General features: G+C 39.0%; 1 protein-coding gene across 1 annotated transcript in view; it reads left to right on the top strand.

The window, feature by feature from the left end:
- Window positions 1-11,430, top strand: part of ATP1B3 (ATPase, Na+/K+ transporting, beta 3 polypeptide) — a 24,966-nt gene that overhangs the window by 3,622 nt on the left and 9,914 nt on the right. The window contains exons 3-5 of the mRNA XM_011958090.1: window positions 1,431-1,538; window positions 8,039-8,223; window positions 10,347-10,397. Coding sequence (XP_011813480.1) covers window positions 1,431-1,538; window positions 8,039-8,223; window positions 10,347-10,397 — 344 coding nt within the window. The remainder of the gene's footprint in view (window positions 1-1,430; window positions 1,539-8,038; window positions 8,224-10,346; window positions 10,398-11,430) is intronic.

The following is an 11,430-nucleotide window of genomic DNA, read 5'->3' as shown; positions in this document are numbered from 1 at the left end:
TGATCCGCCCGTCTCGGCCTCCCAAAGTGCTGGGATTACAGGCTTGAGCCACTGCGCCCGGCCTAAATATTTTTAAGTACACAGTTTTAAACTGAGTTTCTTAAAATTATTTGTCGATTATTTTAGTACTTAAAGTATCATTAGTTTAAATATATATACATACATACACATGTACATATGTATATATTACATATGGGATATATTAAACATTTCCATATTTAATATATCACATGTGTACATGTAATACATATATAATATGTATGTGTCGTATATTACACACATATAATATGTATTGTATGTACATGTGTGATACATTAAATATGGGAATGTTTGAAGGCTAGAGAAAGTTTTAGGATTGTTTTAAAGCCTATGTGCAAGGTTGAATTAATAATCTAGATCTAATGCTTTTTGTTTGTTTGTTTGTTTGTTTTTTGAGACGGACTCTTGCTCTGTCGCCCAGGCTGGAGTGCAATGGCACGATCTCAGTTCACTGCAAGCAACCTCTGCCTCCCAGGTTCAAGCCATTCTCCTGCCTCAGCCTCCCAAGTAACTGGGACTACAGGCATGCGCCACTACACCCGCCTCATTTTTGTATTTTTAGTAGAGACAGGGTTTCACTATGTTGTCCAGGATGATCTCAACCTCCTGACCTCAAGTGATCTGCCCGCCTCGGCCTCCCAAAGTGCTGGGATTATAGGCGTGAGCCACTGCACCCAGCTGGTCTAATGCTTTTTAAACAAGGAAAGCTTATATTAAAGTTGGAAGCCTGATTGTTTCTTACAGATAAATCTGCTTGCCTTTTCTTCATTAGTAAGCTTAAGCAACGTGGTCTGTATTACATGGGTGTCGACTTCTGATAGGAAATTGTTGGTGGTTATACTCCAAATTCAGTATGTGAAGACCACATTTTGATTACAGAGCAATATCTGCTATTGAAGGAAGAATATTTGCCATAAAGTTTAAAATGCATAGACGTTTTTCACTGAAAAGGAGTTAGCTGTCTTATGAATGTTTCCATACAGTTGTAATTTAAATGACAAAAGTACTTAGGTTTTGATTTGCTAAAACTTTTTTCTTTGTATTAATGGCACATTGACAAAACCTAAAAATGTTACTTGATTTTTTAAAAATGAATATAGAAAGTTCAAAGTAAAATTGCATCTTTTAAAAAGGAAGATTATAATTAACTGTAGAAATCAAATTTAGGGAGGGTTTCTAATCGGTAATGTCTGAGATGGTTTTGAAGGTTTGAATTCTTTTTAATTTTAGATGTCTATGCATTCATAATTAGAATTGGGAAGTTCTTGATAGTTTCAGCATACTGTCAACACAATTTTCCATGTAATTTGCTGAGATCTGCTTTTTAGAGATAAGAGTAAGGAAAAGAAGATAAGGAAATTTGATAATCTCTCCCTTTTATCTCTTTATAGGACTTATGGTTTTTCCAAAACCAGTGACTGCGTTGGAATATACATTCAGTAGGTCTGATCCAACTTCGTATGCAGGGTACATTGAAGACCTTAAGGAGTTTCTAAAACGTGAGTATGTTTTCTTAGAGTAAGGTCAGAGATTTTAGTTATAGAAATTAGTACCAAATTGTGGGCCGGGCGCGGTGACTCATGCCTGTAATCCCAGCACTTTGGGAAGCTGAGGCAGGCAGATCACCTGAGGTCAGGAGTCTGAGACCAGCCTGGCCAACATGGTGAAACCCCGTCTCTACTAAATATACAAAATTAGCCAGGCGTGGTGGCATATGCCTATAATTCCAGCTACTCGGGAGGCTGAGGCGGAATAATCGCTTGAACCTGGGAAGCAGAGGTTGCAGTGAGCCAAGTTCGTGCCACTACACTCCAGCCTGGGCAACAAGAGCAAAACTCTGTCTCAAAAACAAAAAAAGTACCAAGTTTGTGGTTACATTTAGAGATATGATTCTTAGAATGTGTACTACCTTCTGGGCCAGGTGCGGTGGCTCACACCTGTAATCCCAGCACTTTTGGAGGCCAAGGCGGGTGGATCATGAGGTCAGAAGATTGAGACCATCCTGGCTAACACGGTGAAACCCCGTCTCTACTAAAAATACAAAAAATTAGCTGGCGAGGTGGCAGACACTTGTAGTCCCAGCTACACGGGAGGCTGAGGGAGGAGAACAGCGTGAACCTGGGAGGCGGACCATGCAGTGAGCCGAGATTGCACCACTGTCCTCCAGCCTGGGCGACAGAGCGAGACTCCGTCTCAAAAAAAAAAGCATGTGAAAGAATGTGTATTACCTTTTATTTCCTTCTGTTAAACAGACAACTGAGCAAGTGCATTTTATAATAACTTGTGAGACTATTCTAACTATAGAAAGACACAGGGGCTTACTAATGGGCAGTAGATTTGATTTTTCTGCCTTTAATAAGTACACTAAGTTTCTTGAGATGTAACATTTATTCTGCATTGAAACTAAATATTTTAATTAATAGAGCAAATCTCTATTGTATGAAATAGTTCCTCTGAGGACTTGGATCTTTTGCATCCAATGTAGTGTTTGTGTCGGGGATGGGAAATGGTTTATTATTTTAAAGTTATGTCTGTGTCTGATTTTTAGTGCATCAGTTTTTCAAAGTTACCAGTTTGTAACGTTCTTTGATAGCCATCCTAGCCCAACTTTTCCTCCTGTTTTGTTTGGCCCAACCATTTATGTGAATGGTGTTAACAGTCACGTGAGTAATCATCGAATACCCTGGCCTGCTGGTTCATGATCAGCTCATCTCGTCCTCAGCCACACACAGCTGCAACTGCTCCCTAGAACATTACCTTCTCTCATCTCCCACCCCATCTTCCCTTTTATGTAGCTTAATTCCGTGGTTTTTATTTCATTTTTACTTTTACTGGTGCTTTAAAATCCCATACCTGTCAGTCTTCATGTCACACCCTGTGGCAGAACCCCACTCCTGGATAAAGCCATATAATTACTGGATGTAGCTCATCCTTCTGTGCCCCTGCTCCTGAGCAGATACTGAGCAAGACTAATTAGCACTGTGAGTATTTGAGCACCTCCCTCAAATGGACTTGCTTAACTGCTTGGTAATCCTATGGAATTTCTCTGGATAATTCTCTGAAAGGATTATTTCCAACTTTCACTCAAGCCTCTAACCCCTTACCTTTTTCCTTATAAACTCATTCTCTTCATATAACCTGATTTCTTGCTTCAAGAGATAATAGAAGAACTCAGATGGGAGCTCCTCCAGTTTCCCTATTACCAGTAAAACAAATCTACAATGGCAGCCATTTTATGTCACATTTCTCCTGCTCTGATCGGGGCCTGCCCTTTCCCTCACTTGAGGCCACCTCTGTCAGTCCTGCTTTGGATCTCATCCTCTCTCAATGTCTAAGAAACATACTGTGTACTCTCTCTTCTTGTGTATATTTAGCCTTTCTGTCTTTATTGGATCCTTCCTATCAACTTGAAGAAATTTTCAACTCTCTCCTATCTTAAACCAAAAGCTGCTTTTGATCCCACATTATCTACTAACTATCTTCCTAATCTCTTTTCCTTGACAGTTAAATATGTATTTTTTTTTTTTTTTTGAGACGGAGTCTCGCTCTGTCGCCCAGGCTGGAGTGCAGTGGCCGGATCTCAGCTCACTGCAAGTTCCACCTCCCGGGTTCACGCCATTCTCCTGCCTCAGCCTCCCGAGTAGCTGGGACTACAGGCGCCCGCCACCTCGCCCGGCTAGTTTTTTGTATTTTTTTTTTTTTTTAGTAGAGACGGGGTTTCACAATGTTAGCCAGGATGGTCTCGATTTCCTGACCTCGTGATCCGCCCGTCTTGGCCTCCCAAAGTTCTGGGATTACAGGCTTGAGCCACCGCACCCGGCCAAATATGTATTATTTAAAAAAGACTTTTGTGAAAGTATTATCCATGGTTTAATAGCTAAAAAGGTCTGCAATGAAGTGTTCCCTGCCCTCCTCCCTTCTAGCAGAAGTCCTATTAATTTATTCACATATTTTTTGAGGGCCTGCTTTGTGGCAGGTACTCATTTGGGTTCCAACAATGAATACAAGAAAAATTCCTGTCTTTCTGGAGCTTAGTCTCGTGGTGAATTAGAAGATAATACGTCCTGAGGGGGAAAATAAAGCAGAAAAAGGAGATAGGGTAAGTTGGGAAGGATTATGGTTTTACATGCAGAGTGGTCTAGGAAAGCCTTATTGAAAGGGAACCTTGAGGGAAGAGCTGAAGGAGGTGAAAGAACTAGGCATGGAAATGTCCAGCAGAGGAAACAGTAGGTGCAAAGGCCCTGAGGCTTACGGTGCTGATGTGTTGAACCACTCATCAAGGAAGCGAGAGGGTGTGAATGGAGTGAGCTAAGGGAGAGTAGTAGGAGATTGAGGTTAGGGAGTTAAAGGAGGTCCAGACTGTAGGTCCTTAGAACCCGTTGTTAAGTTCTTTGGCTTTTACAGTGACCATGATGGGGAATTTTAAGCAGTGAATAATAACATGATCTAATTCGGATTTTTAAAGGATCCTACAAGCAGCTCTTTGAAACTAGACTAGAAGTGGGAATTGGGGAAGCTAGTTAGGCTCTTACAGTAATCCAGGTAAGTGGAGACGGTGGCTTGGCAAGGGAGAGAGCAATGGAGTTTGTGAAAAATAGTCTGATTCTGGACACATTTCCTTTCTCTTTCTTTCCTTTGTCTATTTGTCTGAGATGGGGTCTCTCTCTGTCACCCAATGGCACAATCACAGCTCACTGTAGCCTCAGTCTTCTGGGCTCAAGTGATCCTCCTGTCTCAGCCTCTTGAGTAGTTAGGACTGCAGGCTCACATCATCACGTCATAGAGAGATGGGGTCTCTCTATGTTGCCCAGGCTCACATCATCACATCATAGAGAGATGGGGTCTCGCTATGTTGCCCAGGCTGGTCTTGAACTCTTGGCCTCAAGTGGTCCACCCACCTTGGCCTCCCAAAGTGCTGGGACTACAGGCATGAGCTACTGTGCCTGGCCTCTAGGTATATTTTTGGTAGGGAATAATTTCATGCTTCTGAACTTTTTCTTATGGTGTTTTCCTTCTGTATCTATAAATATTACACTTTTCCTGCTGGTTCTTGATTTTTTACTTCTATACATTATCACTTTTCTTTATTAGTTACCACTTTTATACATTTTCTTTACTTAGTTCACATGTCTCAGACCTTCCCCCCTTTCTTAATTGATTACTATTTTCAGTTTCATTATTGGTTGCCTTTTTATACCTGGTCTTTATATCTTCTTCTATCATCTGTAGATACTCTCTTCTGACTTCCTTATTTGTAAACTACCATTTGAGGTATTTTCTTGAGTCTCTTTTTTCTGGAAAACTACTTCCTGGAGCCCTTTCCCTCCTGCTGCAGTCTGTACTATTTCTACATCAGCCTTTTTACTCCCAACTGTCCTTTAGGGAACTTCCTTCTACCACTTTCTTTTGTTGGACCCACTGTTTCTTGGCTCTTGCCCTGCCCTTTTTATTTTTATTTTTATTTTTTCTCTTAATTTACTCCTTAGTTTTGATGGAGTACATTCTCAGGTAATTTTATAAGAAAAGACACCTGAAATGTAAATTTGAACCCTTTTATTTCTGAAAATGGCTTGTTTCTGCCTTTATATTTACTAGTGTACCTCCATGTAGAACTCAGTTCTTTATATTTGCCTTTTTTCTTCTCTGAAAGTTTTTCATTTTCTTTTTCAATTTTCTTTATCTCTTTTGGGTTCTAAAATTTCTGTCTGGATCTCTGTCTAAAATATTTTGCTGAGACTTGATTGCAGTTCTCTCAGGATGAAGACTTAAGTTCTTCAGTTCAGGGAAATTATCCTCTGTTACCACTTTGATAATTTCTTCAACTCAATTTTCTGGTTTTCTCTTTCTAGAACTATTCTGTTTGTTGTGTCTTAGACCTCTTGTTTTTCTCTTATTTTGTTTTTACTTAATTAGACTTTCTGGGGGATTTACTTTAATTTTCAACTCTTTCTTCTTAAAACTTTCAACTGCTGTTGATCCTTATGTGCTCCTTTTTCATGTTTGAAAGATACTATATCTGGTTAAAAAATAATATCTTCTCTGTTTTTTTCCTGCAGATACTAATTGGACTTAAAGTTTTATTTTGTTCCAATTATCTCTTTCCTTTAGGGTCATTCATTCCTCCTGTTATCTTGGTCTTTTTTTCTTTTTTCTTCATTGAGACAGTCTTAATCTGTTGCCCAGGCTGGAGTACAATAGCTTGATCTCAGCTCACTGCAACCTCACCTCCTGGGTTCAAGTGACCCTCATGCCTCAGCCTTCCAAGCAGCTAGGATTACAGGCTTGTGCCACCACACCTGGCTAATTTTGGTATTTTTAGTAGAGACAGGGTTTCACCATGTTGGCCAGGCTGGCCTCAAACTCCTGGCCTCAAGTAATCTGCCCATCTCAGCCTCCCAAAGTGCTGGGATTTCAGGCATGAGCCATTGCGCTTAGCCTTTGGTCTTTCTTATTTTAGGCTTTCTTCAGATGCATAGGGCTCTTTGGTTACTCTGGGGTCAGTGACCTTTCTGTGTTCCCATCATGCCTTCTGCATAATCTAACTGGTCATCATACAGTTCCTTACACTTAATAGTATGGAAGTGGAAGTCAGCATAATGAAAAAAAAATGAAAGGTCACTGATGAACTGACCTATACCAGCAGAGTCTATATGCAGTAGAAGCCCTTGGGGAAATTGGGGAAGGACTTACATTTTTTTGCAAAGTGTTGGGTGTCATGATGCTGTTTTGTTATAAAGTTTACCCCTACAAAATACCTGAATCATTCTTTGCTTTTAAATGAGTACATAGTTCCTGCAGTAACCTAGTTTCGGATAAGCATAAGATGAAACCAAACATTTTGACAGTGATTTTTTCCCCCCCAAGGTAAAGACTTTACCCTTCCTTTCTGAGGCATACTCTTTGAAATTTGGTTCTTATTTTGATTGAATTCAATATCTTTTTCTGGTACCAATTGCACCCACATACCAATAGTTCTTACTGAGGCACTGTTATATCTTAATATTTATTAGTAAGTGTTGTTCACTAGATTAAGCTCATTGAGGGCAGGGGTCACATCAGGCTTGCTGACTGTGTGCCTCTTGGACTAAACACTGCCGAGTACAGAGCAGAATTGTATTGTCTGTTGCATATTTGTCCTCCCTCTTCCCTCCCATTGCCAAGTTCTAACCATTTTACTCCTTTATCACTTTAGACTCCATCTCTGCTAAAAACCCCCTTCTATGAGCTAGTTGTCTCACCTGGGCTGTTTTAATAGTCTCCTAACTCGTTTTCCGGGTTCTTTCTTTTTCCCTTCTGGACTGACCCCACAGAAAAGTCAGAGTTAATTTCATAAGTATGTTCATACTATCCACTTGCCCTGGTTTAAAATATTTTAGTGGATTGTTAATTGCTGTTTGGCAGAATACTCACCCACCCCCCTCAAAATTCTTTAACATAGTTTACAAGACTGTGTGGTCTGGCTTCTACCTTCCTTCATTGGAAGTGCTTCTCCTAGCTTCGTTAACTACCACATTCCCTTCTGCATTCAGCTCAGTTGCTTTTTTCTTTTTATTTTTTTTTTAAGTGTAGGTTGTCATAACACTATGTCTTCATACCTCTGCAATTCTGATTTTATACTCACTTAATGTCTGTCTTCCCCACAAAATCGTAAGCTCCATGAGGGCAGCAGCAGTGCCTTTTTACATCCTCTCCGTTGTATCACCAAGCATGCAGAAGGCATTCAGATAATGCTTTAGCCATGGCTGGTACTGCCACCTAATGGTGACAGAAGAGATGGATCTATAATCCAGTTCGTATGATTATTGAAATGCAGTAACTTTAGAGCACTAGTTAGCTGTTAAAAGGTAAAGGGGCAAACTTAACATTCTTTCTAAAGTTATCTGGTAATTGACATTGCTGTTTTTGTCTTTGAAGAACATTTTCCAAAGGTTTATATATTCCTGGTTGTTTTTAATACCTTTTTTGGCTGATCTAGTGCACATGTATGTTTCCTTTTTAGCATATACTTTAGAAGAACAGAAGAACCTCACAGTCTGTCCTGATGGAGCACTTTTTGAACAGAAGGGTCCAGTTTATGTTGCATGTCAGTTTCCTATTTCATTACTTCAAGCATGCAGTGGTATGAATGATCCTGATTTTGGCTATTCCCAAGGAAACCCTTGTATTCTTGTGAAAATGAACAGAGTACGTACATATTTTACCTCTGCTGCTGCTTTTTTTCTAGTATTCTCTTTTAAGGAGGCAACTATTTTTAGATTGTTTGCGTTGGGTTAATGCCTTCCTTATTAAAAGTTATCATTTGGGGGGTAGCTTGCTTTAAAGGCTAGCAGTAATGTTTATTAATCACTGGAAGAAAGTTTATATGGCAAAAAAAAAAAGAGAGGTTCATAGATTAATCATGGAGTAAGGAGTTAAAGTAACTTAAACTTTTCTTCTTTGGAAACGCCTACATGCATTTCACCAGATTAATGCTCCAAGGGGCAAGTGTTGTCCTTGTCATAACCAAAGCAGAGTCTTGTTAGGGTACAGTGCTCATCTTTGAATCCTGTGTTGTGAAATAATTTAAAATTCTGCAGACTCCATAAAGTTTAAGCTTATTTAACTTTTCCGAAATACTCAGTAGCAAAGCATAGTTTTATAGTATATGTATATGTATATGTAATTAAGTAACAGAAATACAAATAAATCCCATTCTAACGAGTTCAGTGGGATGTTGCCCTTGTATCCAAAGTAGCAGCATTTTGCTGTTTTACAGAAGGGCTTCCTGTATTGTGTAGTAATGAGCAAAGTAAGAAGCTAATGAATTAGGGTCATTGTGCAAAAGAACCTGAAAACAGCTTTTCTTGAGTCACAAAGTGATCCCTAGCCCCCGTGCCTTGCTGCTCTGTAAATGTATTTCAGAGTTGTGTTCTGATGCACTTACTGTTTTGAGGCCTGCAGGGTCTCCCTTGAAGAGTGAAGTCATGCCTGGTCATTTAAACAGGTGTAGACTTCTCAGAATAACGAGTTTGTAAGTCATCATTGGTGAACAAATTGCCACTAGCCTTAATAAAAGTAAAAATTGGTCTTTTGAAGTTGGCACTGCTAAATAAGGAGCTTCCCTATAGGGAGAACCAGCTAGGCCCTGAGGTGCCCAGACTGACACCCCTCCAGCCTCTCCTTCATCCCTTTGGGAGGCCTTGGACAACTGACAGCTTCCAGATTGTCCCATAGCATTCTAGGTGCTCAGTAAATGACTAGTGGGATGTTTCAACTAAACTTTATTCAGAAGTAAGAATTGAAGTTAACAAAGTAAGCTGAAAGTAATGTGAAACTAGATCTAGTTTATAAAATGAATTAAGTTTGTTTTAACAGAGATGCCTTTTGTAATCCCAGTCTACTAGAAGTATCCTCACAACATCCAGATTGCTGAAGATTTGTTCCCAGTAGAAAGCCAGGAGAGGATCAACCTCCAGGGTTTGTTTTCTTTCTCAAGATGGCCTCCTTGAATGATAATGGTCTGAGACCATACTTGCTGATGACTCAGGGCCTGGCTTTGGCAGGAGGACAGCATCAGATACACAGGAATCAGTGATGAGATGAGCTTATGTAGTGTAACAGGGGGTTTCATACCAGTACAGTTTCCAGTTAGCGCTATTGACATTATTAGGTCACAACAATACTTGTCTTTTGAGAGGAATATTTAGATTTTACATGCATTCACATGGAAACTGCATATAAATTCAGAATGCCAAAAAATTATCTCACAAAATGTATAAATATGTTAGGATTCAATTCTGTCAGTTACATACATGAAAGGAGTCTTAAAATAGGGCTCTCCCAGTGCGTGCCTTTTGGGGAGCAGATGGGTTGTGAGATACAGTGAGGCCCTCATGGAAATATGGAGAGTGTGACCTAATATAGTTTTGTGAAGAACAGTTGATTATTGTGTCTCTGCAGTTCTTATTATTTACATTAAATTATTTGTTCATATAAATATTAATAATTAGATTTAAGGATTTCTGTTTGTTTCTTATTTTAAGGGTAGCAAAGGGTACTTTTGTTTCAGTTAAATCTTTGGTAATTGATTTATTTTCTAAATTGCCCAGGACAGTAATAAGATACCTTATTGCTGAAGTTATTTTATTTAAAAGTTCATTTTAATCCCCTCAAATAAGATTAAAGTAAAAGGCAGGTGTAACTCACTGGGTTAATATACAGTTGGTGTTAATCTCAAAGTCTTCATCCCTTGTCCCCAGCAACAGAGGGAGGAAGTTCCATTGCATACTTACGTGATGTTTAAATTTATCACTATTTCTTAACCTTAGATAATTGGATTAAAGCCTGAAGGAGTGCCAAGGATAGATTGTGTGTCGAAGGTTAGTATTCAAAAAATAACTCCTGTTAAATCTTTGATGTTTCTTAAAATACTTTAAAAGTCTAAGGATTTAGACGTCTTTTTTCTTCCCTGTCACATTTTAAAGTCCTTTGTAGTGCCTTAGAATAAAATTCCACCAACCTTTTTGAGAGTAGTCTTTCTCTTCCTTAATGATAATTCAGAAAGACATTGTCCATGTGTATTTGATTTTGCACACATTGCCTTTATTTTCACATATACCATATTTCATCAATTCTAAGATTCACTTTTTTTCTGTCAGCTCAGTAACACTGAAATTGGGATTACCCTTATAATTGATGGTGTCTTAATACTGTATCATGACATTTTTCTCTTTCTTAATTGTTTGTTAGTTGGCATGCTAGCTATCAATGCTATCTGAGATTTAATGAAATATGGTACATTTTCCTTAAGGTAGAAGCATTATTTATCTCCCCTGTCCCTACTTAATTTTTTTTCCAGAATACTGTGCAGTTTTCATCTCATAACTTTCTTTTGTTTTCTCTCCATGCTGCAAATGCCACTAAGACAAATAATGTAAAAGATGGGTAAGAGTTCTGAGGAGACATTAAGTTCTAAATTTATCATTGTGCTAAATATTAACATTTCAACTCCGATAGTAGGACAGAAATATTTTATTTAAAATGTTACATTGAAATCACTTTTAAAGTTGTGGAAAAAAATTATTTTTACTGTTAATGGACTTCTTACTTGGGCAGAAACTTCTTGCTCAGTGGCTCTCAAACTTGATCATTCATCAGAATCACGTTGGCTTGTTGGGCTCCATTCCCATAGTTTCTGACTCAGTAGGTCTGAGATAGGGCCCAAAATTTGCATTTTCTTTTTTTCTTTTTTTGTTTTTGTTTTTGAGACAGAGTCTCGCTCTATCACCCAGGCTGGAGTGCACTGGCGTGATCTCGGCTCACTGCAAGCTCCGCCTCCCGGATTCATGGCATTCTCCTGCCTCTAAGTAGCTGGGACTACAGGCACCCGCCATCATGCCAGGCTAATTTTGT

Source organism: Colobus angolensis, unplaced genomic scaffold (genome assembly GCF_000951035.1).
Source record: "Colobus angolensis palliatus isolate OR3802 unplaced genomic scaffold, Cang.pa_1.0 Scaffold46, whole genome shotgun sequence".
Lineage (NCBI taxonomy): Eukaryota > Metazoa > Chordata > Mammalia > Primates > Cercopithecidae > Colobus > Colobus angolensis.
Note: the sequence above shows the minus strand (reverse complement) of the source record. Positions and strands in the feature narration are given on the sequence as shown.